The 26,611-nt window shown below is 49.4% G+C and overlaps 1 protein-coding gene across 22 annotated transcripts in view; it reads right to left on the bottom strand.

Moving 5' to 3' along the window:
- DNAH17 (dynein axonemal heavy chain 17) overlaps positions 1-26,611 on the bottom strand; it is a 105,246-nt gene that overhangs the window by 14,497 nt on the left and 64,138 nt on the right. For all 22 annotated transcript variants that reach the window (XR_005588469.1, XM_039501536.1, XM_039501550.1 and 19 more), the window contains 20 exons: positions 20,419-20,510; positions 20,079-20,240; positions 18,703-18,867; positions 18,329-18,520; positions 16,269-16,535; positions 14,037-14,198; positions 13,098-13,331; positions 12,372-12,536; positions 11,061-11,156; positions 10,397-10,614; positions 9,826-10,033; positions 9,403-9,518; positions 8,455-8,647; positions 7,916-8,151; positions 6,873-6,995; positions 5,589-5,793; positions 4,486-4,650; positions 4,187-4,327; positions 3,875-4,045; positions 2,055-2,177 (listed from right to left, as the gene is read on the bottom strand). Coding sequence is in view for 21 of the 22 variants with exons in the window: in XM_039501536.1 (XP_039357470.1) it covers positions 2,055-2,177; positions 3,875-4,045; positions 4,187-4,327; positions 4,486-4,650; positions 5,589-5,793; positions 6,873-6,995; positions 7,916-8,151; positions 8,455-8,647; positions 9,403-9,518; positions 9,826-10,033; positions 10,397-10,614; positions 11,061-11,156; positions 12,372-12,536; positions 13,098-13,331; positions 14,037-14,198; positions 16,269-16,535; positions 18,329-18,520; positions 18,703-18,867; positions 20,079-20,240; positions 20,419-20,510 (3,434 nt within the window). In the remaining variant the exon portion in view is untranslated. The remainder of the gene's footprint in view (positions 1-2,054; positions 2,178-3,874; positions 4,046-4,186; positions 4,328-4,485; positions 4,651-5,588; positions 5,794-6,872; positions 6,996-7,915; positions 8,152-8,454; positions 8,648-9,402; positions 9,519-9,825; positions 10,034-10,396; positions 10,615-11,060; positions 11,157-12,371; positions 12,537-13,097; positions 13,332-14,036; positions 14,199-16,268; positions 16,536-18,328; positions 18,521-18,702; positions 18,868-20,078; positions 20,241-20,418; positions 20,511-26,611) is intronic.

Below are 26,611 nucleotides of genomic sequence, written 5' to 3'. Positions count from 1 at the left end.
CTAGTGTCTCCTCCTGCTCTGTGACCCAGTGGGATTGACTTGCTGGAGACATTGTGGCTTTTCACAGGTGTGGCTGACAGCAGACTCAAGTGCTGAGTGTTTCGTACAAACTGTTGCCAGTTACATGCTCTAGTCCAACACCTGGTAGCCTTTTATTTTTATTTCAAGTTAATTTAAGTGATGTAGTGTAAAATCACTGGCTACAGCTTTCTGTGGCATCAGGCCTAGGCTGTGAGCTTTCAGTATAAAAATACTCAAATATTCTGTTGAACACTGACATAATCAAGATATTTGCTGCCATCTGAGAAAATGAGGGTAAGATGTGGTTAGCATTGGATTCCTGTTGTGGGGGTTTGGGGGTTCTTGTGGAGCAGGTGGAGATTTTGTGATGCACTCAAAATATGCTAACAATTTAGGCTGTGCAATTATGCAAGAAATGAGAGGCACATGAAGGGTCTGCTGTGATAATGGTGATCCATGTTCACCTTCCCTCCAGCCAGAAACCATCTTTGGAGACAGGCTAATAGTGGCATGTACAGGAGAAACTTAAGAGGTAGACATGTCTGAAGCACAGAAGAGAAGAGAGGTGTCTAAGCTACAGACATGGCACAGTTGGTGGTGCTGGCCCAGCCAAGGAGGCAGTATAGCCACAAGAAAGGGAAGGATTATATTTGTGTTGAAAGTATCATTTTTAAATTCTCAACATCAGGATCGGTATTTTTTAAACACTGTCGTTCTCCCTCTAGATCTTATTCCATTTGCTGACTCTGCCTTGCCTTATTCTCTAGGAGCGAAACTGTGGCTCTCTCCAGCACATGCCCACTGAAGCCAATGGGAGGTCCCAGTCTGGAGCACAGGCATACAGTGCAGTGGAGAGCTGCCACATGGCTATGTGTATCTACTGGGCAACAGGCGTAACTCAGGTGCCAGTCAAACAAACATGAACAATGTTGATTTTAACGCTGATACTTTCACAAACAAAAGGGACGTCCCCGGGCGATGCTCTGGAACTGCTCCCCACAAAGCCAGTCAGGACTTTGGGGAGCCTCCTCTCCCTTGGAGCAGACTGTCTTCAGGGCAAGAAGCTCACACGGCTTCACCTTCCTGGGTCTCTCCTTGGAGCATTCAGCATATGCCCCTCCATGCGCTTCCCACAGCGAGTCCGCCCAGGTGGGGTCCTGGGGAAGCCAGAGGGTCCTGCACCCCCACTTCGCTTTGCAGTCAGACATGACTCTCAGCCAGCCAGTAAAACAGGATTATTAAATGACAGGAACACGGTCTAAAACAGAGCTTGTAGGTACAGCGAATGGGACCCGTCAGCCGGGTCCATTCTGGGGCCCAGTGAGGCAGACACCCTATGTCTGCCCTCACTTCCAGTCCCCAGCCAGCTCCAGACTGAAACCCCCTCCAGCCCCTCCTTTCTGGCCTTTGTCTCTTTCCCAGGCCAGGAGGTCACCTGATCTCTTTGTTCTCCCACACCTTTAGCACCCCTTGCAGGGGGGAAGGGCCCGGGCCATTAGTTGCCAGGGAGACAGTGTGTTGGCCAGAAACTGAGGCACCCACACAGTATTCAGAGGAAACATTAAGAACAGCCCCACTTCCTCACAGCCGCTGCCCGGCAACACCTCAAAGCCTGGCTTCTTAGCTTTAAAACGATACCAACTCGAAGATGCCTTCCCAAGTGATGCTGGGTTACACAGTGCTGCATAAGTGACTGCTTCTCATGCCACCTTCTGCTATGGTGGCTACTTTGGTGATTAGCTGATTATTTGATTAGGGGTTTTCTAATCAACATTATTTTTAGATAAATATTCCAATAACGTGCTTGTTCCACAGTAGCATTTTTAAGAGCTACAACCCCGCAAGGGTGTTAGTTTAACCAATAATCTCCAGCATTATTAAATTTATCCTGTCTCCTGTGTCAATCTGCATATTAGTGCCCTCACAATAATGTGGCCTGGTTTACTGACTTCCACGGTGCAGTGTCTTAGGCTATTCTGTGTAGTGTTTACAACAGAAGAATTTGTACAAAATGTTACATTCTTCAGACACACCTTAATTCCTCCCCATCCTTGAGATTGTAAGAAATCCACAGGGGACGTCAGTCCAGCCTTGAATGGAAAGCGCAAAAGAAAGTCCAGTTCAACCGGGTTCACTTCTTTCTTCATTAATAAGACCTGACGAGAAAGCAGAGATTACAATGCTATGTGAGACCTCTTGCCCAAGGTTACATTTCTGAGCCGCATGAGTTGTTAGCAGAACTGCTGTGTGTCACAAGCTCTGTGTTCACACGTGCTGGGAAACTGGACATTGCAGAAGTGGTGCAGATGCATGGGCTCCCGGAGGAAATGGGGTGGACCCCTCAGGCTCTGGCAGTGGAATGCTCTGGGGGCAGTGCCACGTTTACTGCATTTCTACAGAGCCTCACACAATGGGGCAGGGACCTGGCTGGCCTCTCGGCGCGATACCACTGTAAATGTTAAATGCATAACAGCAGCAGCACTGGAGAAGGCTGTTGGCCTGCCAAGACAAGCCCACTGGGACCAACGATGGGGCCATGATGAAGGGAGGAACCCTTGTGGCTTTGTCTGCACTAGCATTCCATTTGGATTATTACTGCCGGGCTGGATCGGTCACCTTCCGGCTTCTCCCCCCCTTCTACCCAGTGCAGCCATAAGGGTCACCCCTTTCCTGCTGCTCTGACCATGACAGCCCCTTCCCGCCTGCCCCCGTCTCCTCCTCTTCGCTTCACCCTCACGCACACTTGCAGCAGCCCGCCAAGCACCTCTCCCCACCTCCAACTCGCTTCTCCCAGGAACAATGACATTTAATCATAGACTATCGCAATTGCTACCTTGTGTTCTCCCAGAGCATCTCAACGCCGCCCCGCCCCACGTGTGCAGGCCCAATCCTGCCAGCAGGGCTCAGCACTCACTTACCCAACTAGCTCTCTGGAAAGCAATGGGATACTCCACTGTTGAGCATTGGGGTGAAACCCTGGCCCCATTGACATCAGTAGGCATCTTGCCATTCTCTTCAGTGGGACCAGAGCGCCACACAAGGGATTGATGCAGGAATCACGGAGTGAGATTCTGTGCTACGCAAGTGGCTCGAGCATAACGGTCCAGTCTGCTCTCACCAGGTGTTGGCAGAACTGGGCCCCGGGGTTCAATGCAGCTGAGCACAATCTCAGGCATCCTAGTGGATACAGGTGTTGGGGCCTGAACCAAAGTCCCTGAAGTCTGGGGGAATCTTCCATTGACATCAGTGGATTTTGGCTCAAACTTTAGGATGTAAATTCTTTGAGTGAGAGCTGACTGACTGAGCCATGATTGTAAAGCAGGGTGTATTTACACACCATCCAGAAGATAATTATTAAAGCTACGATTTTGGCATGAGCTCAGCGTGCTCATGGCAATCGGAATGCTAATAAAGTCTGTGACCCTTGCAATGATGGCTCCTGTGGGCCTGGCTTCTGCTCTGGGCCTCGTGGTCAGAGTGCCACTGGAGTTTGGTATCTCCACCCTTCCATAGCTGGAGATGGAGGGGCAAATGGGCCAGACTTGATTGGAGTGGTGACCTGACACATGGGGTCGCAACGTCCAGCCCTGCGGGACAGGAACTGCCAGGGCAGGTGGGCTCACACTCCAAAACCCCTCCCCACAGGCTATGACACTTCCTTGACTATGAGTTTTTTCCCTGCAGCTCTGACATAAAAGTTTGCATGACAAAATCATAATAATAATAATTAAGGCTAATATGGGGGACACATGCTTTGCCCCAGAAATAAGAGACCACCATGTATTATTACATATCTGAAAAGTTGTATTAGCTACTAATTTTAACTGGAGTCCAGTGTGTTTCTCCGTATTACCTGAAAGGCAACTTGGGCCATGAAAATGAGTTTGTCTCTCTCAAAGAGTCCCCGTGCAGTGTATACGAAGACCGAGTAGGTGATCTCATCTGTTAGGTTTATCACCCGTTGCTTCACGTCTTCAGCTGGAAGAGTTCGCTGGATGGCCTTCTCAAAGACTACATTGAATGCCTAGCCAGAAACGGTTAGAAATGGATGACTCGATTGTTGTTTTCAATAAAATACTCAGAAATGTAGCAACAATGATCCTTGTGAATGCTTTGAAAATCTATTCAGTTACATATAACTGTCTGCCCCATATTTGTTAGTTACCTTTAATGAGAACTGGTAGATGGGGTCAATTTTGTTGAGGTCATTCAGTATAAAGTACAACAAGGATGCCCTTTCTGCAGCTGGCCTGTAGTTTTCTCTAGCTTCATTAATTTTAATTTCTGTAATTTTAGCTTCTCGCACCTTAAAAACAAACATGTTACTACAGCAGCTTTGCATGTCCTGGAAAACAACATGTCTCCCAGTCCTCTCCCCTGCTTTGACAGAGTTGGACACCAAATTCATTTTCTAAAAGAAACTCTACTAGTTCCACAGTGTAACCCGTGGGGCAGCTTGCTTACTTTTTCCTCAATTTCTATGGCTGTTTGCTTTGTTGTCTCTAGATTCTCCACCAATGCGGTGTCTCCCAGGAAGTTTCCTGATGCAGCAGAGAGGCGGGCAAGCAAAGAGTCCTCCAGCTCTTTCAATAAAATCTTAAATTCATTTTGACTTTTTGTGAGATTTGCCTACAGCATCAATGCACAAAAGAGGAAAATTAGTTAGCAAGGGATTTACAACTAAAACTTTCATAGCATCAGTTTGGAGTGATTTAAACTAGGTACCCTTGACAGGCACAATAGAATAATGCACCAATTAGCAGGTGCTAGTGTTGGTTTTATGTTCTTTTGCATATCAGTTTAGTTCCTAATGTTATGGGCTGTATAAGTCACTGAAGAAATGACTGAATGTATTCTATGTTTACAATGTTCCTGTAGTCATGTTGGTCCTAGGCTAGGAAAAGATATTACCTCACCTACCATTTCTCTTGGCGTGTTCGCTACGTTTTTGTTTAAAATAGATTAGCTGGGCCTGCTAACCACACCATGACATGAGAATACCACTGCAACGCTATCATAACTGGGTGCAATGCAGGGGAGAGGCAGGCCCTTCAGATTGAAATCACAACGTTCTGACACATCCTAGAGAACCAGACAGGGCAATGACTCTCCTGTCCCGTTATGGCGGGGTTGCAACTCCAGAATGATATAGTTAGTTTAATGCATTGAAATAAAAATGATTGTACCCCACCATCTAGTGTGGCTTGCTGAGGTTGAATGGACCTGATGCTGCTTCCTTTTTTCCAAAGGGGGCAGAGTTAGTAGATATAATTTGTAGTAGATCATGTGTTGTCTATTGATCACTGTTACATGTGTTGTACATGTGACCTACACCAATATTTATAATTTAAGGAGAAAATCTATCAGACCATTATCACTTTTATTGGCACTGGAGATTTCCTGGAGAAAGTACCCAGCATAGATGACAGTGAGTCCTAATTAGGGCTCAGTCAGTTTTCTGTAAACAGTGTAGGTCTGGCTGGACTAACAGGTGTGTTTTGCTATTTGTAAGTAAAGCTACAGCAGGCTCTACCATGCTACCTTCTCTCCAGTAATAGCATCGATACCTTCAGTTGCTCTAGATCTGGCCTCTCTTTTGCAACCACTGCTGCCAACAGCTGATCCTCCAGTCCATCTCTGGTTACCAGGAAGTTAATTAAAGTGCACTGAGCCTGCATCTCTGGCTTGTAATGGGGGTTAAAGTATTTGGTGTGCAGAATCAGACGGAAGTCTGGATGGTACTCCACTTCTTTATCGCCTATCTTAATGTATCTGTTTAATTAAACAAAAAAGTGACTTTTGGTAAGTGCTAAACCATTTGGCATTAAACAAACCAACACAGACACTATCCCTCCTACCAATGCCCTAACTGCTCATTATGAGAGATTCGTTACTCTGAGCCCCACTTTACTGGGGCATATACAAATACACAGCTCTGCAGCAGAGCATGGACTGGGATTGTCTCGGCAGCTGGAGGCAGTTAGGTGCCCAGCTCCCGTTGGACTGCAGCGAGCTTTGAGCATTTAACTCCCTGAGACGCCTTTGCAAATGCCAGCCTGGCAGTCTCCATTCCGACACAGCACAGCAAAGAGAGGGCCAGGGTACAATAAACCCATCAGCAGTGACTCAGTCAGGCTGACAGGTCAGTGGGGACATTCCTGCAGATGTCAATGGGTTTTGGACCAGGGGCTAAGGCAGCCCCTTAGTCGATCATTATTAACATCCTCACCCCTGTCACACAGCAGGAGGGAGTTTTCAGAGCGCTTTGAATGGAGAGCTGGAAAGGCCTGGAGAAGGGACTTGAGATGGGCACAGAAGCAGGAGTGGGAGAAGGGACCAAGGGGTGAGGGCACTCGGCATAGTTCCCAAGGAAAGCCCCGCTGCGGGGTGTGTACCTGCATCTGCCACTTAGTGTAAAACAATAAAAATCTTCCTGTTTATTTCACATTATTGTGCAGCCCAAGCACCTGTGAAGACTTCTGCTCTAAAATCGTTAACCAAACGTGACTCAGTGGCCCAGAAAATTAGCCTTTGTGGTAAAACACAGTAAGAGGGACAGTGAAAATGCCCCCAAGGAAAGGGTTGTTAAAAAGGGAGGGAGAGTCACATCTCTGCCCAGAAAGGTCTGGTCCCAAATCTGCCCGCACATTTCAGTGGGTTGAAAATGAACTGCTCAGAGCAGAGGATTTGCAACGAGGCTGCCAAGCCATCTGTCTTGGATGGTTTAGATACAGCAAATGCTACATCTTGACAGGGGATCACACTCAATGACCCTTGCGGTCCTTTCCAACCCTTTGATTCTGTGATAGAAGCTCCGATTCCTTTGTCAAGAGGAGTAAGGATACACGTACTTTCCCTTTTTGATGGTGTTCCTGCCTAGCAAAGGGTCCAGCACAGGCTCCACTGACTCGCCGATGTTCTCGATGATCAGGGGGTGTCCCTCTGATATAGCTTGCTCAATGATATCCAGATAGCTGCAGCACATTGGAGAAGAGCCTTAGCCATGCAAACATTGCCCCCAGAAAGCTCTATGCGAAGGGGGAGGAGCACCAGCACCCTCCAGACCCTCACACACCATGGTGGCTTGCCAAGGTAATCCTGGTTCTCTGCAGAGCTTTACAGAGCTACGTGTGCTGAAGAAGCCCAAGACCTTGTTCAAATAGAGAATCCAAAGGGGCCCATCACCTATCTGCAGACTCAGGATCCAATGAATAATTCAGACTACATTGACCAGGGAGCCCACCACTGTCAGATGCACAGGGGCTGACAAAGGACTGAGCATCTCAGATCTGAGCAGCTCCTTATCTCTGGCCCATGTGACCCAAGGCGGCTGTCTGCCAGCCAGCCAGGCTCACAGCCGGCAGTCTGAGTGCACTGGAGACCTGGGTTTCCTTACACTTCTTTCTCTTGCTATCCGGAGTGTCCCAAGTGCTCTGAGGACCTGACCTCTTGACACACAGGCTAATGGGCCAAACACCCCCCTCCCTCCTGCAGGATGGGAGAAGATCTATGGCGAGACTCATCCTGGAGCAGAGAGAAGACTGGGTTCCACATCTGCTCAGGAAGTGAGGGTGGGGTGGCAAGGGTACCCTTGGTTCTGGAATGGTGGAACAGCAGAGCGTACACCCCCACGTGCTCTACGTGAGGCTCTGCAGAGGACATGGCATGAAGGACAGTAATTGATACATAAAACAAGCACTGAAGAGTCTCCAGAATAAACCCAGTCGGGTGTCTCCTTGCACAAATAACGTCACAGGAGAGGGTTCTGCTGGACCTGACGCTGCCTGCTTGGTCTCGTTGTTAAGGCATGTCTTTCCGGCAGTGGAACTCTGCAGAGTATTGTGAGGGCAAATTATCAGACAGCTGTGTAAAGAACCAACGTGCCCAAACAAACCTTCTCTGTCCCAGTCTGATTGATTTCAGCTCTTCCCCATATTTGTTTTTAATCCATTTGACCCCTTGTAATTGGGCATCCACAATGAGAGGCCAGCGCTCCGTGTTGCACAGAATCGTGGCGTTTTCTGTAGACATGCGGTCACTGGGCAGCCCTTGGTTATTCCAGGTAGCGATATCCGCATCATCAGTCAGAAGGCTCAAAGGATCCAACCCTGGTGTAACAGGAATTGGCACCTGCAACACAAAAGGTATCTCTGAAGCACCTGCTGATCTAGGGTTGTGGGTGAGGCTCTCTCTAGCTCATCTCAAACTACTGAGCAGTCCATTTGAAAACGCACTGAAATGCATTCCCACCTACCCAAGTCCATCAGAGGGTGCCATGGGCCAGGCTAAATCACAACCCCTTTCGGGATCTTCACAAATACAGTGTAAAGGGGTGAACAAACCGTATACCAGCCCTACGCTGAGCCTACATTGCTTTTCCTAGTGGCATGAAACAAATGCCATTGGCTTGATGCCTGTGCTATACTGATTTACCTTCAATTCATTTAAGTATGGTATCCAGTACTTGTCCATCAGCTCAGTCCTATATTTCTTAGTAAAATAGCCAACATATGAAACAAAGGCTGAAATTAGCAGGACATCTCCACACAAGGTCTTCTCCTGCTCTCTGAAGTTCTCCACAGACTCAGCCCAGCGAACATTTTCCGATGCCAATCCTCCAACAAGCCTGCAGTGACATTTCAAAGGAGATAAGTATATTATTATTACTGAATTTTGCTAGTCACGTGGCACCCCGTGGGCCTGCACAGACTCAGGTAGATAGCTGGTCCTGCCCTGGCCTGGAGAATTTACAATGTCTCCTAGAAGTAACCGCAGAGGCTGGAAATATCAATAAGCTCTGCATATTTGTCCATTTAAAAATCTTCCTTGTGAGCGCTCCAAAAAAAGTTTTGGGGCTGCAGCTCCAAGATGCTGCTGTCTCCGGAGGGCTCAGTGGCTTATGCAGCTTCCCAGTGACTGATATTCTTAGACAGATAAATACAAATATTCACTACTAGTTGTGCACTGTCACTGTTTGAACAAGTCTGAGTAACGAAGGCATAAGCAGGGGAGATTGCTTCCAAGGCTCGCGGGATGGATAGTAACTGCACAGCTCTTGATGGGAAGAACATTATTGACTGAAAATGTTGAATATTATACTGACAAACTTCAATTCGATTAAACCAATTACTAAAGATACATATTCCCATTAAGTGACCATTCCTAAATGAGGCAACTGAAATTATGTCCATATCAGGGATTTTTCAGTGCGTTCATCTTTGTCTTTCATACCATTCGAGAGAGCTTCTTCCCCCAGGAGGTGATGTTAGAGAATCTCAGGTCTGATCATTAAACAGCTGACACTGAAGACTGGTGGTTGACCAGGCCTGGCCAGTGCCAGGGAAGTGCGTTATGAGCTGGGTGTTGGCAGTGGCACTGTACCTGTTTGCTAGGGTGATGACTCTGTTAGTAGCATCCGCCTCTTGTTGGCATTTGATTTTTTCAGCTGTGGCCTTTTCAAATTCTGCTGTTAGAGTTGCCAAGTTGGCATTTAGGTCCTTTAAAAACAAGATGTTTGCAATTATCTATTCAGTATGGAACCTGTGAGTGCCCCACGATACAGAGGAGGGAGAAAGCTCGGCGGGCACTCGTGACTCCATGATATCTGTTACAAAGCAAGTCTCCCCTACCTGCACTTCACAGACTTCTAGGAATCTGTCTCACTTACCTTTGGCTTCATTCTCTGATCCACAGTTTAACCCTTTATTACCAATGATGGACGGCAACCCATTTAAACAGAGATATTGACTCAGGTAGCAGGTTTGTAGGAGGATTATTTTGCCAGTGAGAGTAACATGCACTTACTGCAATCTTGTTTTTAATGTGACTGAGTTTATCTTGTGCCTCTGCCAATTCTGCATTAGCCTCCTCTAGCGCCTGCCTCTTGGGTGCGACATCGCAGTACACTTCATAGAAGCGAACAATATTTAAACACCAGGAGCACAGACCTGCTGCAGCTGTTGACTTGGAGAGTATGAACTCAGGGTCAAAGGTTGGATCTGACTGATAGGGCCTGAAGAGAGAAATACAAATCACAGCATTAGAGGAGATGGTGGTGGCTAATCTGGGTTATGACACGGATTCTCCTTTGGGGCCTTGGACAGGTTACTTGCAGCCACAGTTTCAAAAGTAGTCACTGATTTAGGGTTCCCAGCTTAACCCACCAAGGGCCTGGTTTTCATTAGTGCCGAAACCTTTCACTCTGGTCCCAGAACTGCCTCATGACTGAGCGATTCCAGTGATGGAGCATGGCTCTGTGGAGACAACTGCACGGCCGGGGGTGTAGCCGTGCACAGACTGCACTGAAAAACACTCAGGGACCCCCAGCTTTCATTCAGTCCCTGCCTCGGTGGACTCCAGCCCTCATTTCACTCACTTAAATGCTTTCAGACAGGGTTCAGGAATGTGCTCTTTATCATACTTCTTTAAGGTATCCAGGAAAGAATCTACTTTCCCCATCATGATTTTAGCTGCCTTCCAGCTTTTGTCCTTTGGTATCTTGCCCCCTGGAGCTGTCAGTATCATCACAGCTGCTGTGACATTAACCACTGCTTCGGGAGGTGAACCAAAAGATTTCAGCTCTGTCAGGTTGTTCTAAGGAGAACAGAAAAGACTGATCAGTTTTGCACAGGGTGGAGGGTTCTGAAAAGTGAAGTAACACATCTAGCTTTGCAACAAAGCTTGGAATCCAGTTAGTCTGGTTCCCACCAGCAGGGGCACGCACAGGAATTTAAATTTGACCCCTTTTGGAGAGGGGGTGCCCAGAAACTCCCTGGCCCCGGGAGAAGCTTGCTGCCTCTCCCTCCTCTCCTGGCCCCAGGAGGAGCTTACTGCCCCCGGCCCCCTGCTCTGAGGCTGCGGCTCTCTCCCCTCCCCACTGCAGCCCCGGGGACAGGGAGAATACTGTGTCCCTCGCTGATTATTGTGGGGGGGGGGGTTCGTGCCTCTGCTTGCCCCCCTTGCACACGCCCCTGCCTAGCAGCCAGAAGATAAAAACTAACCAGGGAAATAATTTCCTCCCTACTCAGGAAAATATTTACCTTATTGAGAGTGTCTAGAGCTTCTTGTGCCGCTAATAAAGCAGGTTCCGCTTTAGCCAAGTCAGTCTCACAGGCTCTTTGTTTTTCTGTTACGTTCTGATGGAAGCAATGCAAACAGTGAGTGCAGGGCTGCAAGAGGGGGCTGTTTCCTTTGCACAGGTGCCCGTTTCACATCACAGCTGAGGCTCACTTGCCCCGGCTGGGATGGGCTCAGGCTCGATGGGCTGGAATGGTCCCCGGGGAGTAACCGGGACAGGACCGGGGGGTGGGAGGGACTTGAGCTGCCACGGCCCTGCAGTCCCTGCCCTGCTTCAGTCTGCGGGTCTGTCAAGCCATCCCTAGCACAAGCACAAACGCCTGGCAGGGACGGGGATGGCTCTGTTCAAGCTAGTCAGACGCAGGGCACTTGGCGAGGGGAAGGGCCAAGTTATCGACAGAACAAGGGCTTCGCACTCGGGGGCAGAGAGAGCAAGCTGAGCTGAATGGCAGCTTATTCAAAGATGCCAGTTTGTCCCTTTCTCCCCCAGGCATCGCCCCTGTGTGTGGAACAACCTCACCCACCAACTGTAAAGCCACTGCCCCTCCCCAATCACAGCTCATGGCTAAATGCTGCCACAGAACCCTGCTAGCTGGTGATGGCCAGGCAGGGGCCATCTGGGGATGCCTGCTAACCAGTTGCTTATCACCAGTAAAAATAACCCCAGCACATGCGCTCTGTGTCTACATGGGCACAGGGTGAACCCAGAACAACAGAGCTCCTGTTCCTGTGACCCTGGCCCCACTTCACTGTCATCCTCTTCTTAGCTAGGGAGACCTTTGGGACAGGGACTGGCTTTTCCTGTCTGTCTGTACAAAAGGGGCTTGTTCTCACCTGGGTGGGCCCTAGGAGCCTTCCCAAAGTACAGTAATAACCAACACTTCTCGGCAGCCGCCCAGGGAAGAATGGGAGCGGCAAGAGCTGCAAGTGCTGGGTGTGTAGAGGAACCTCGCAGCCCTGCCATTGCCGGGCTCCATGCGTGCAGCTCACTGGGCTGGGGACCAAGCCGAGGCTTCAGGGTCCTGGCCACTAAATATCAGTTTGGAAGGAAAGTTGTTCTGTCTCTCCAGCTTTATTTCCCCTGTTGCAATATAGCAGCTGGCAGCAGGGATGAGCTGAAGCTCCTTCAGAACATACACTTGGGCAGCCCCATCAGAGGAGCTTTCTCTGTTAGTCAGTAGCTGATGTCCCTAGTCACAGACCCTCTTGCGGTGGTGCCATGGCGAGAGAAGCTATAGCTAAATGCACTGTTGTCCTGGGAGATGTGAACATACCGTGTTAATGACCTGAACCTTCAGCTCCTCCTCATCAGCAATCATCTTCTCCTTGCTCACTTTCTCAGTTTCAACACCTACTACCTGGATCAGTTTATCTGCATCCTCATTCTTATGCTTCAGCTCCAGCTCTTGGACAGCAAGTTTGGCTTTTAGGTCATCAACCTATACAGAGTACAGTAGGAATAGGAACAGTCTGCTCCCAGACACAGGAAAACAGCTAGGTAATTTGCACAGGAAGGCAATGCCTGGTATCTAGGGTTGTTTTTGAACTGTTTAGAGAAAAGATGGTTTCAAGTCGTAAAGGAGACAGAAAGAGGCAAGGGGAGCACCAGGACCACTGCTCAGTTATACCAAACAGATCATTCACCATTCCACATCCTTCCCGCCCTGCTGCGTCTGTTGTCCCGTCTGGGGCAGGGACAGTCATTGTGACGAGTGTGCAGCCCCTGGCAGAATGGGGCTCTCAAGGCCACCCCAATAAAGATGTCATTGTTCACCCAGTGTTTCCAATATAGAGAACAAAAGCAGTGGGACTTGCCGTAGCACACGGAATGGCGATGGATCCCAGACATGGGCTCCCTGCCCATTTGCTGTAACTGACCCCGGTCTCTGCCAAGATGAAGAGAGCTAGAACATTTCATATCTCACTAGCAGCCCCAAGCACTGACCACCAAAACCTCAGGGTCAGACTGGATGGGTGAAGGTGTCCCCGGACACACGTACCTGGGAAGCAGTACTCTGAAGTTTCATTAAGCCATTCTCCAGCCTGTCAATTTTTGCAATGAGCTCTCTTCTCTTTTTAGAGAGCAGATTCTGGTAAAGTTTGATCTGTTCCAGAAAGGTTTTCGGTGTTGTATAGTTATAGCGCCTCTCAGTGGCTAGGTAGACTTTGGACATCTCATTTACCGTTTTGTGGACATAGGACATAAATTGACTGATGGAGATCTTGACTTCTGGCTGCAATAGGACCCATACATGCCATCAGTTACCTCATTACTAAATACAGGCTCATTATAGACATTCAATGCAAACCCCTGCCTTCATGTAACGTGAAAGTTACTTATTTAAATATCAACACCCAGGGTAGGCAAAATAACACCAACTTGCCCACGGTATTGCTGTACATTAAATAGCAGAATAATCATAGAAAATATGAGGGTAGTTATCACAATTATTATTATTCAGGGCCTTAACTTTTGCATTCCTCAAATTCTGTATGTTCTGCAGATAACCGTTGGTGCATTAGCAGAGGGCCCAGCTTTTTCAACTATTGGATTTCCCTGGGTATTGTGTGTGTGTGTGTGTGTGACAGGAAACAAAGGGAAAAAGAGAGAAGAAGGTTTATCCACCATCTGTGCTTGGCAAGAAGGCTGCAGCTGTTCCTTTCCTTCATACTATGAACTCTGTGTACAAATTCACAGCCCGAGGTTTCTACAGAATCTGAACATCTTTGAATTCAGCTAAAATGAAGCTGAAAAGCAGCAGTGGAGCTTTCCAAGGGTTCTCATGTTTGTAGTTGGGTCAAATACCCCTGGGCGTGAGGAGGGCAAAGCAGCCAGTGCACTGAGATTGGCTGATGGCTCAATCCTTGCCCATCAGACTGGTTCATGACACCGGCTGCTAGGGACCACAGCACTTCAGGCCAAGCAGGCAACTGCTCACCTCAATTCCCTCCGTTTCCTCCAAGAATCTGCCACTGACGGACACCAGAGCATCTTCAGGCCATTCATGGAACCAGTCGATGGCCGTGCAGTTGACCACAGCAGGGAATTTCCTTGCACGTACCCGCAGCGTAGAACCCACAGGAGAGAAGCACAGGATGACCTGGGACCATAGCACATGTGACAAGCTGGCATCAAAACAGCAAGATGAACATGGGGGCCAGACGTCCTGCTGCACCCAGCACCTGTTCAGCACAGCTTGGGGGTCTCCTTGCCCGACCTTGCAGCCAGCTCTGCACTGGCCTGGTGTCATGCAGCTGAAAGGCTGCTCTAACCAATGCCAGCTGCCTGTATCCTCCATGGAGTCGGGGTCACTGCAGTGCAGTGGTGCTCTAGACAGGGTCCCTTCACACTCTCTGCTAGGGCTGCTGTCTCCACACCAGCTGTGGACTCCTTAAAGCCGGCACACACCTCAGCTGGAGACACCCGGCCAGGGTACAGCCCTTCTGTGCTGCTGGCATGGGAGAGAACCTGGTGCACATTTGCAACTTGCATTTATCACATCACATGGGCTAAGCATAACCCAGTGCAGAGTCGCTTCCCTGTGTGCAAGGATGCATGGGCCAGCTCGCTGCCACACTGCTCTGGAGGCACCACGGGGATGGAATCTGGTTCTATCTACATTACAGTTTGATACTGCTGCCCATCAGCATAGTAGCTGAGCTCTCTCTCTCATCTGGTGTGTGGGAGTCCTGGTAAAGTCAGTGTGATCAGCCCCAATACCACTCCTGCAGCCCCCAGCACAGGGGCATGTTGGGTGGGGAGGGGAGGAGGTGTGGCTGGAGCATACTGATCTCCAGCTATCCTCCACTGACTCATGGCTCCCCAGGCTAGGCAGAAAATCAGGGAGACTCAGCCCCTCTTTGCTGCACTGAGCAAGAACGGTGCCCAGCAGGTGACCTGGTCCCACATGTATAACAGCCACTCACAATAGAGAGATGCAGATTTGGACATGACAATCAAAATATGCTCCTGGGAATGGAACATGACAGCATCAGGGCAGGAACATCTAAATGGCAGGTTAATAGGTGTGGAAGCATTAACTCCGACTTCACTCTTTACCACTGTGAAGAGTAGTAAACTCCAGCACCCAACCAACAAGTTATCCCCTGTAGTGGGGTGGTTACTCGCTCCTGCCAGCCCTGCAGAGGGCTGGGGCTGTGGAAGGAAAGAGCTGGGTTGATTGGGGGAAGCAGCTGCAGCTGGGCCATGCTCCAATCAGAGCCCAGCTGGCCCTATAAAGAGGCTGGGAGCCAGGCGCTCAGCATTCTCCCTCTGCCTGGAGAGGAGCAGGGCTGGGGAAAGGCAGAGGAGCTGGGGAGCTCCAGCCTGGAAAGCCCCAGGTTGCGGCCTAGCATAAGGCCGAGAGATACTGGAGGTTGCAGGGGGCAGCCCAGGGGTAGGCAAAGGCAGCAGCTCCAAACCCCTTTGCTGATGGTGAGTGGCTGATACTGCAGTCTGCCCCAGGGAACGGAGACCCAGATGAAGACTGGCCAGTAGCCAATACTGAGGCAAAGTGGGGATAGCGGGGTGGGGGTTCCCCTGGGAGGGGGAGCACCCTGGAGAAAAGGGGCACCGGGGTCCTGGGAGGGACACGGGGGCCAGTAGCTAGAAGGCGGATCACTGGCCTGCAGAGGGCGCTCCGGGCTGGAATGAGCTAATTCCCAGGATAACCAGCAGGAGGCGCCGCAGGGGTGTCTGCTCATCTACATCCCCAAACAGCCTCCCAATCTACATGCCCAAAACCACGCCCCCAAGGTCTGTGGATTTGGGGCCATATCTTCAGAAGAGTTCAGCACTCACCTGCGGGACCAGAGCTTTAAAACACCAGCTCCCACTTAGGTGCTTGATGCTGCTGGATACTGAACTCTTTGAAAGTCCATCTCTAGATGGCCAGCTACCCACTGGGAGAGAGCGCAGTTTGTTTACACACACACAGTTCTGAGATGTGTAAATATTTAGAAGGCAAAAATTGCACACTCACGAGCATGGAGGTATACATCTAGGGGCTGGGCTGAGGTTACTTTGAAAATGGGTTTCACTAAAAGTTATCACAATATAATACAACCAGGCAGATAGCAATGCCTGGGCACTGGTCCCAAAAAGATCTGGGCTTAAGACAAAGTCAGAACTGCTGGGAGCCCAGGCACATTCTAAACAGACTCACTCCTACCTTTAACTGCCGCCTGACTTTGTCTATAAAGAATTTCCAGCAGTTTTCCCTTGTATCTTGCATTCCAAGAGATTTCACTTGTGGCCTCATGGCACCAATAATATTTTCCACTTCGTCATCCTGAAAGAGTCCTGGGATCTCTCCAGAGGCTAAGAGATCATTGATCAAGACCAGGAATTGCTCCTCAGCAACCTGTGAATCTGTCATTAGGAATACGGTGGGTGTATTCTTCACAGCTGCTTTGATATACTGAGAGGCCAGATCCAGCTAGTGCAAAAGACAGAAACTTGTCTTATTAATCATGTTATAATTATTAGTTCTTCTACAGTAAGCACCTCAGTCTAGGGTAGGGTGGGAACATCTCTTCCTAGCATAAGAAGATGACAGGACTGACTGACCCAGGAGGGATTAAGGCGTCTCTTGTTCAGGGGCAGTGGTGAGATTCAGCAGCTACAAGCCTAGAGCTGGCACAAGCGCCCTTCTTGTGATCAGGACAGTCAATCTCAATAAGTCCAGAACTGCTCTGTCCAAAGACTGTGTGGGGGCAGGCAGAGTAATTCTGGCTTTTCTTACACAGGAGGAAGGTGGATGGACATCTCTTCTGCATAGCTGCTTTGAGAACTCATGGTAAAGCCTGTTAAGCTCCTACACTGTCACAGGTGTCCAGAGAACACAGAGCCGTGAGAAACCATGGTCACTAGATGCCACACTTACTCTGCACAAACACATCTGAACAACTTCTTAGAGTAGAGAGCTCTTGCACATGGGTTAAACATGCCTGTTTCTTGTACTGCTATTGCCAAAAGTAACCTGGAAGCGTGAAATGGGTCTGACCCTACAAACTGCTCTGTGCATATGCACAGGGTCTGGGGGCCTAGTCTGCAGTGGGGGCCTACACAGGAACGAGCCACAAAAGGGTGTATGTTGGAGATCATGTACCTAAGGGATGCCCCAGTGTGAGACAGGTGGAAAGCCAAGTGCCTTCAGCCCCCAGAAAAGTGCACCAGTAGCCCAAGCTGGAGTGCTGGCCTGGCTCATTGCTCTGGCAGTATGGCTCTTCCACTGCCATTGCCACTCTTCTGTTCAGTGTGAGCGTCTGGTGCAGGCTGAAGCAATTACACACTAGCAGAAGCAGATCCAGTGGGGGGAGAAGCAAGAACAGTAGGGAGAAGGGTATGGTGACATTTCCCCTATGGTTGCTAATACATCCCTTGCTTGTTAATCTATTTTCTACCTGCTTCTTTCTTTTATTAGTAAAGGTACAACCTCCCCTCTCTGTTTGGGCCCAATTCTTCCTTTCCTGACCCCCAAAGCCTACTTGCCCTCCCAGCAAAGCTGGTAACTTAGCAATCGCTCTTGCAGCCACTAGAGTAGGAATACTGACTGTTTGCCTGCAGAGACCTGAGCAGCCCACTGTGCTGTTCTGAGGTGGATGCTTTCTGGCACATGCCTCCACTTAACTGGCATCTACAGAAAGCAACCAGTTCAAGCCGTTCATCTGAAACTGCGTGAGTGAAATCCAGAAATCAGCTGAGTGGAATGAGGCCAGCATTGTGACCCCACCTCTTGCCCCAGTGCGCCACAATATTCCCTGTCTTATCTGCCCAGTGATCAGCTTCTCCGGCAGCCCCTCTGTCCCTTTTTCCATGTGACCCCCTCCCCTGGGCACAGTCCGACCCCTGCGAACTCATTGCACGGCCCTTGCCCCGTGTGTGTTTAAATCCCTCTTAAAGAGCCACCTCTGTGGTGCTGCTTACAGGGACCTGAGTGGATGTGTCTAGAAATTGCCTATTGCTGTTCCCCTTCCCCAGTCTCTTCTCTTCTGTGTGTGGGGCTCTCCAGTGTAAGCGCCTCAGCCCAGGGACTCCTTCCGGAGGCTGGCGAGTGCCTTGCCCAGCATCAATAAGAGAACAGAGCATGAAGCCTTTACAAGCCTATTTGTGGCCATAAGATCAGTGGGAGGCGCTTGCTTAGCAGGCTTTTAGCACCATTTCTCAGGTCTTCTTTTTGTGAGCAGATTGGATTGCCCCAGCACAGGGTGAAGAAAAGCCAGTGCTAACCTTGAGGTCAGGAATTCCATATCCTTTCTTCAGTGTGATCTGAAATACATCCAGAGCACTGATATAGGCTGCTAGTCGGGAAAGGCTTTGCTTTCCGCTCCCTCCTACGCCCACCAGTAAGGCATTCCCTCGGGGAGACTCTAATATCCGATTAATTCTGCAAATGTGAGACACGGCATCTTCAAACAGCACCTGAACAGAGCAGACAGGAGAGGACTTTGCTAGTCTGCACCAGCATCAAAGCTTGCAATGAACTCCACTACAGCAAAATGAAAAGCATATGAAGCAGAGAGAGCACAGGTGTAAAAAAGTCCCATTTCACCCCAAAAGGCTAGGAGAAATCTCTTGCCCTAGCACTTCACACTGATACTCACCAAATTCATCACAGCATTGACCTCATTGTACGTCTCCAGGGCTTCCACTAGCAGCTTGTTCAGGTACCCGGAGTCTGACACAGGGAGGTACTTGGGCTCTCCAATGCCCTGGGCAAAGTGACAGTAAATGTTGGGCTTTGCAAACAGCAGATTCTCACCAAGTTCCTAGAGAGAAACAGATAACAAAGATATTCCACAGCGACTGGCTGCCCTCACTTTCCACTCGGGCGCCCCCAGACTGTCTGCATCTCCTACCCAAGTGCTGCAGTCCTTTCACAAGCACAAGGGCTGGGGGTGGGAAAATGTAAGACCTGACCCCTCCAGCCAGGGGATAGTTTTACTCCACAGCATAAAGTTTCAGTCCATCTAAGAAATACCCTGTTTCTAGGGTAGGGTCTCGACCTTGCAGCCGACGACACAGACACTGGGGTGCCCCTATGCACAGAGCCCCATTGAAGTCAATGAGGCTCTGTGTGGGCACGGGGGTGTCCTTGCACACACTCAACTGCAGGATCAGGCCCTCCACCCCAATGCTGAGTGACCACATATGCTCTCACAGCCCATTATTACTTCTGCCACTAACCCTCAACTCTCCCTTTCCTCCGGACTCTCAGTCCCACTTATTGTCCTGGATGTCCAGCCAGAAGTTCAAACAGGAACACGGTGAGACCCCAAGCTCTTCCCTCCCTCCCTTCTCCATCACTGCTGAGGATTCCTCTATCTTGATCGCTATCCAGCTGTCACCTCCAGCTCCTTGCTGGGCCGCAACCCGCCATCTGGGCTGAGGCCATGTCCTATCATCTCGTCTTTGTCTCCCACACCCTCCAGTCCTGAACTGGACATCAACCGTGGTCAAGAAAAACAATGGCCAGGTCATCTTAAGCAGCACCTACCAAACCTGCCGTTCTGGAACTGAAAAGGACGAACAATCCAGGCACAGGCCAGCACGAGCTGGAAGCCCATTTGCAAAGGTCGATTTTCATCATTCATGTGAGGAGAGCTAGGTTTGGAATATACACCTTGAAATAACCTCTGGGAGAGTACAGTTCTAACTGCCATGAGAACCCTTCCCAGCCAGCGGTTACTAACTGGTAGCCATGCTTGCCATGAACTCTAGAGCTAGCACCTTATGACATTTCTGAGACGCACTCTAATTCCCATCCTGAAAGTTAGATTATGGGTCAACTCCAGAGGCAATATGTATGAGGATAAATTACATACTGGTAGTGGGTCTAAACTGGGTCTAATTTACACTCCAAGCAGCTGGAAGGTGCAAGTTAAATGATTTAAACATCACCGCTGAACCCAGCTCTGTCACCATCACAGATTCAGCACCTCAAACATAAAAGCTCTTAGTATTTCAAAACATGGCTTACATCAAAGTATTTTTTACAGGTAGCTGCTAGAACTCTTCCAAAGCTTTCTTTATCTTTCTCGTCAATGAGCTTATCTCCATACACTCTCTCAGCTTCATGTAGCCAGAGCCGGACGAGGTCAACCGGCGTTTTAAGGCATTCAGCAGTGGAGAACAACAGTCCCTGCCAAACATACAAATCTGTCAGTCCTAGTTTCTTGATTGCTGCCCAGAATGGAAGAGCCAGCTCTGGAGAAAGCTAACAGCAAAAGACGGCAGGGGCATGATACATGTGAAAGTGGTAGAGAGACATAAGACAGACATAAATTAAAATGAAATAACTGAAGTAAAATACACTCTACCTGAAATATGTTAGAGAGGTCCCGGAGGTTGAAGACGTAGTGAAATTTGATGGCCGTAGGCAGAAATGATGATGTAATTTTCTGATGTAAGGCTGTTTATGGGAAAACACCCTGTATGTGAGAGCAGCCAGATACCCAAAGAGTACAAATTTTAAAGTATGGAATTATTTTTCTTCAAACATGGCTTGAGTTTTCTTCCTCTCAAGTTTATCAAATAAACCAAAATTGAAATTTTAGCTTCATCATTCTTCAGTGAAATTACTGTGCAATTTCAATGCAAAGATGAGAAATGGATTTTTTTCCCACGCTCAGGAGCGCCGCCAGCCTTTTTGCCGCCCTAGGCGGTGGAAGGTCCTGCCCCCGAAATGCTGCCCCCGACACAGGCGGCGGAAGGTCCGGCCGCTGCGGTCACCGCCCCCCAAATGTTAGCACCCTAGGCAATCACCTAGGGCACCTAATGGGTTGCACCGGCCCTGCCCATGCTCACTCAAAAGTCTAAGCAGCAGAATAAATTTTGCTGAAACTTTAAAACAGAATAATCTTTTCATTGAGACCACGCTTGGCCCATTTCACCCCCCAAAAAATTTATTCATCAGGTTGTGAGACACAAAATAGGAAGGTGGAGAGGAAGCTGAAACTTGACCTGAATTAAAGCCACTGCAAAAACACACAGAGCCTAACCACCACAAACATGGAACAACAGTGAAACAAGAGGTTTCTTGAAACCAGTATACGTTTTAAAGAACTTAGAATTATAATTAAACCAGATCCTTTTCATAAGAGTATTGTATCATTCATGGTACTGTCAGAGGAGCTTTAGACATGTGTGTAATACAAAGAAATACTAATGATTCACTCACAGGTTTCATGCACTGGGTAGTAAGTTTATTTAAAATGGGAGTGGAGTCTATAGTTTCACAGACCATTTACTTTACCAACTGTGTTTTACAGCTACTCATCCTGAGGCCAGTAAAAATAGTGTATCATGTACAGCAGCAGCATCAACAAGATGGCCAAGATTTCCCAAACGTGGGTCTCTACAGATAAGCACTAAATCCATATTTAAGCACCTAATAAAAGGCCTCATTTCCAAGGTGCTGAGAAACCAAAGATCCTACTGATGCACATGAAGCTGCAGGTGCTGCCAGTGGCATAGATAGGGATCTGTGTGTGTAACATTAGACATCCAGTGTAAAAAAATATATGCACGCAGCAAGAGAAACAGGACAATAGAGCCCCAGGTTAAAACCTGTACTTTGTAATGAGCCGGGGACATGGGGCTGGGTTTCTGGGCAAAGGATTCAGCTCCCCAGACCACGAAGCAGCAGCCTGCGGTGGTCCCATAAGTACTGTGCACAGAGGAATTCTGTTCCATTCTGGTCTATCCAGGTTCTTATCCCAGCCTCCTCGCCATAAGAAACATAAGAACATAAGAATGGCCGTACTGGGTCAGACCAATAGTCCATCTGGCCCAGTATCCTGTCTACCAACAGCGGCCAGTGCCAGGTGCCCCAGAGGAAGTGAACCTAACAGGCAATGATCAAGTGATCTCTCGCCTGCCATCCATCTCCACCCTCTGACAAACCAAGGCTAGGGACACCCTTCCTTACCCATCCTGGCTAATAGCCATTTATGGACTTAACCACCATGAATTTATCCAGTTCTCTTTTAAACACTGTTATAGTCCCAGCCTTCACAACCTCCTCAGGTAAGGAGTTCCACAAGCTGACTATGCGCTGCGTGAAGAACTTCCTTGTATTTGTTTTAAACCTGCTGCCTATTAATTTCTTTTGGTGACCCCTAGTTCTTGTATTATTGGAACAAGTAAATAATTTTTCCTTATCCACTTTTTCCACACCGCTCATGATTTTATAGATCTCTATCATATCCCCCCTTAGTCTCCTCTTTTCCAAGCTGAAGAGTCCCAGCCTCTTTAATCTCTCCTCATATGGGACCTGTTCCAAACCCCTAGTCACTTTAGTTGCCCTTCTCTGAACCTTTTCTAGTGCCATAGCATCTGAGCTCTTCCTAGGGGCACGTTAAGCAACACGACCAGCACTTGTCATGTGTAGTTAGTGGCCATCGGATACATTGAGTTGTAGATTCCTAGTCCCCCTCCAGACTCCCCCCCCATCCCAGCCATGGGAGCAAAGCAGCACTCCCCACTGCACAGGGCTCTGCAGTGCCCAGGACTGCCCCCCCCATCCCAGCCATGGGAGCAAAGCAGCACTCCCCACTACACAGGGCTCTGCAGTGCCCAGGACTGCCCCCCGATCCCAGCCATGGGAGCAAAGCAGCACTCCCCACTACACAGGGCTCTGCAGTGCCCAGGACTGCCCCCCCGCATCCCAGCCATGGGAGCAAAGCAGCACTCCCCACTACACAGGGCTCTGCAGTGCCCAGGACTGCCCCCCCCATCCCAGCCATGGGAGCAAAGCAGCACTCCCCACTGCACAGGGCTCTGCAGTGCCCAGGACTGCCCCCCCCATCCCAGCCATGGGAGCAAAGCAGCACTCCCCACTGCACAGGGCTCTGCAGTGCCCAGGACTGCCCCCCCCATCCCAGCCATGGGAGCAAAGCAGCACTCCCCACTGCACAGGGCTCTGCAGTGCCCAGGACTGCCCCCCCCATCCCCTCCATGGGAGCAAAGCAGCACTCCCCACTGCACCGGGCTCTGCAGTGCCCAGGACTGCCCCCGCCCATCCATGGGAGCAAAGCAGCACTCCCCACTGCACAGGGCTCTGCAGTGCCCAGGACTGCCCCCCCCATCCCATCCATGGGAGCAAAGCAGCACTCCCCACTGCACAGGGCTCTGCAGTGCCCAGGACTGCCCCCCCCATCCCAGCCATGGGAGCAAAGCAGCACTCCCCACTGCACAGGGCTCTGCAGTGCCCAGGACTGCCCCCCCATCCCAGCCATGGGAGCAAAGCAGCACTCCCCACTACACAGGGCTCTGCAGTGCCCAGGACTGCCCCCCCCATCCCAGCCATGGGAGCAAAGCAGCACTCCCCACTGCACAGGGCTCTGCAGTGCCCAGGACTGCCCCACCCCATCCCATCTGTCATGGGTCTACCCTCACTTGAAGCTGGGGGGTTTCAAAGTGAGGACCAGCATGTCTTCCCCCACCCCAAAATCCTTAGGGTAGGTCTCCTTCAGGCTGCCACCACTCGGTCGATTACGTGGGCCGAGACACCCCTATATTCCCCCTCCCACTCCCCTTTCCAGAGACGTTCCCTGGGGAAATACAGATCCACTCATCGGAGGGAAACCTCCCCCCCTCTCTCTCTCCTAGCCACTGGAAAGAGATACCTGATTCAACTGTTTGAATCAAACCCAGGAGGAACCCTCTCCCCCCTCCCTTCTCTGCCCGGAGATAAGCCTGTCTCACCACCGAGAGAGTGTCTTCGCCCCTCCCCCTATCCACAGTGGAAGGGATTTAATCAAGTCTTTATAGAAAGAATTTATTAAAAGAAAAACAAGAAAATACAGAATCTCTATGAGCCCAAGCTGGACACTCATAGGGTATAACCTTGCTAAGTTCTGGAGAGAATCCTCTCTCTTTCTCAGTACAACAACACAGCAGAATAAGAATAATCAATAACAAACACACAGAATTGCAAGCATAGGATTATTAGGTGAGGACACACGTATCTTTCTAATACTCACTATCTTGACTAGAAGAACTTAGTTCAGAAAGGTGGAAACTTGTAGACTTGATTAAAACATCTGGACTCTTGTAACTCCAGACGGCTAAAGACAAAGACCCCCCCAAACAGAGGGAAAAGTTCCCTCCTAGGAGTTTCAAATTCTCTTCCCTGATTGGTCCTCAGGTCAGGTGCCCACCAGGTATTATACTTTAACCCTTTACTAACTATTCATGACACGCCCCCCAAATCGTCACAGTGGGATCCACTGGCGGCGATTTCCTCCTAGAACTGTAAAACAACCAGAGTAATAAAACACATGCACTATTACATCGACTACTAAGCATGAAAACATTTTAAGAAAAGTTTTTAGCCACTTGATTCTGGGAAACTTTCACGAGAGAGTGCATCAGCAACTTTGTTGGAAGCTCCTGAAATGTGTTGAATGTCAAAGTCAAAGTCTTGGAGAGCTAAGCTCCAGCGGAGAAGTTTCTTGTTGTTTCCCTTGTTGGTGTGAAGCCACTTTAGCGCAGCATGGTCAGTTTGTAGCTGGAACTGCCGGCCCCAAACGTATGGGCGTAGCTTTTCCAGGGCATATACAATGGCGTAACATTCTTTTTCACTGATGGACCAGTGGCTTTCCCTCTCAGACAGTTTCTTGCTGAGAAATACGACAGGATGGAAGTTGTGATCCGGTCCTTCCTGCATGAGTACCGCTCCTACCCCACGTTCAGATGCATCGGTGGTAACTAGGAAGGGTTTGTCAAAGTCTGGGGCCCTTAAGACAGGGTCCGACATGAGTATCGCCTTAAGCTGGGTAAAGGCTTTCTGACACTCATCAGTCCACTTAACTGCATTTGGCTGGGTTTTCCTGGTCAGATCAGTTAGTGGGGCAGCGATTTGGCTGTAGTGTGGTACAAATCGCCTGTAATATCCGGCCAAACCTAAGAAGGATTGGACCTGCTTCTTTGACCTTGGGACAGGCCACTGTTGGATAGCCTCAACCTTGGCCTGTAGGGGGTTGATGGTTCCTTGACCCACCTGGTGTCCTAGGTAAGTCACTCTGTTTTGGCCTATTTGACACTTTTGGCCTTGACAGTAAGTCCTGCCTGCTTGATGCGCTCAAAACCATTTTCAAATGTTCTAGGTGTTCGGGCCATGAATCAGAAAAATGGCCACATCATCGAGGTATGCAACTGCACAGTCTCCCAATCCCGCTAGTAGACCATCCACCAGCCTTTGGAAGGTGGCAGGTGCATTCCGTAATCCGAATGGAAGCACATTAAACTCATACACCCCTGCATGGGTGATGAAGGCAGATTTTTCCCTGGCGGGTTCATCTAGTGGTACTTGCCAGTACCCCTTGGTTAAGTCAATGGTAGAGATGAACTGGGCACGTCCCAACTTTTCCAATAGCTCATCAGTGCGTGGCATTGGATAGTTGTCTGGACGAGTTACAGCATTTAGCTTACGGTAGTCCACGCAAAGCGTATTTCCCCATCTGGTTTGGGAACCAGAACCACTGGAGATGCCCATGCACTGGTAGAAGGGCGGATGATACCCATCTCCAACATGTTGTCAATCTCCTGTTTAATAGCAACTTTGGCATGAGGTGACACCCGGTAGGGTGGGGTCCTAATCGGGTGAGCATTACCTGTGTCAATGGAGTGGCAGGTTTGCTCAGTCCGTCCTGGGTTGGCTGAGAACAAGGGCGAAGAGATTGCACAGCTCCTTGATCTGTTGCCGCTGCAGACGTTGCAGGGTTGAGGAGAGGGTCACCTCTTCCACACCACCATTTCTTTTACCTTCGTAGTAGACACCTTCAGGCCACTCGGTGTCATCTCCTTCCTGAACTGTAAAGTGACAGACCTGTAATTCTCTGGGATAAAAGGGCTTTAGAGAGTTAACATGAAACACTTTAGGCTTTAAAGAGGAATCAGGGAATGTTATGAGGTAGTTAACAGCTCCCAGGCGCTCCTGGACCACGTATGGTCCTTCCCAGGATGCTTCCATCTTATGGGCCTGTTGCGCCTTCAAGACCATGACCTGGTCTCCTACCTTGAAGGAACGCCTCTGGTGTGTCTATCATACCAGACCTTTTGCTCCGCTTGAGCATCCTTTAAGCTCTCTCGAGCAAGGGCCCAAGAGTCTCGGAGGGTGTTTTGAAGGTTGTTTACAAAGTCCAGAATGTTAGTCCCTGGGGAAGGTGTAAACCCCTCCCATTGCTGCTTTACCAGCTGTAATGGCCCCTTAACCTCATGGCCATACACCAGCTCGAATGGTGAGAATCCTAAACTGGGATGTGGAACAGCCCTGTAGGCAAACAGCAACTGTTGTAACACTAGATCCCAATTATTGGAGTGTTCATTGACGAATTTTCGGATCATGGCCCCCAAAGTTCCATTGAACCTTTCCACTAGGCCATTAGTTTGGTGATGGTACGGGGTGGCAACCAAGTGATGCACCCCATGAGTTTCCCACAGGTCTTTCATGGTCCCTGATAGGAAATTTGTTCCCGAATCTGTAAGAATTTCAGAGGGCCAACCCAC

The sequence above is a fragment of the Mauremys reevesii genome, linkage group 15, assembly GCF_016161935.1.
Source record: "Mauremys reevesii isolate NIE-2019 linkage group 15, ASM1616193v1, whole genome shotgun sequence".
NCBI lineage: Eukaryota > Metazoa > Chordata > Testudines > Geoemydidae > Mauremys > Mauremys reevesii.
The sequence above is the reverse complement of the archived record's forward strand: the minus strand, read 5'-3'. Positions and strand labels throughout refer to the sequence as shown.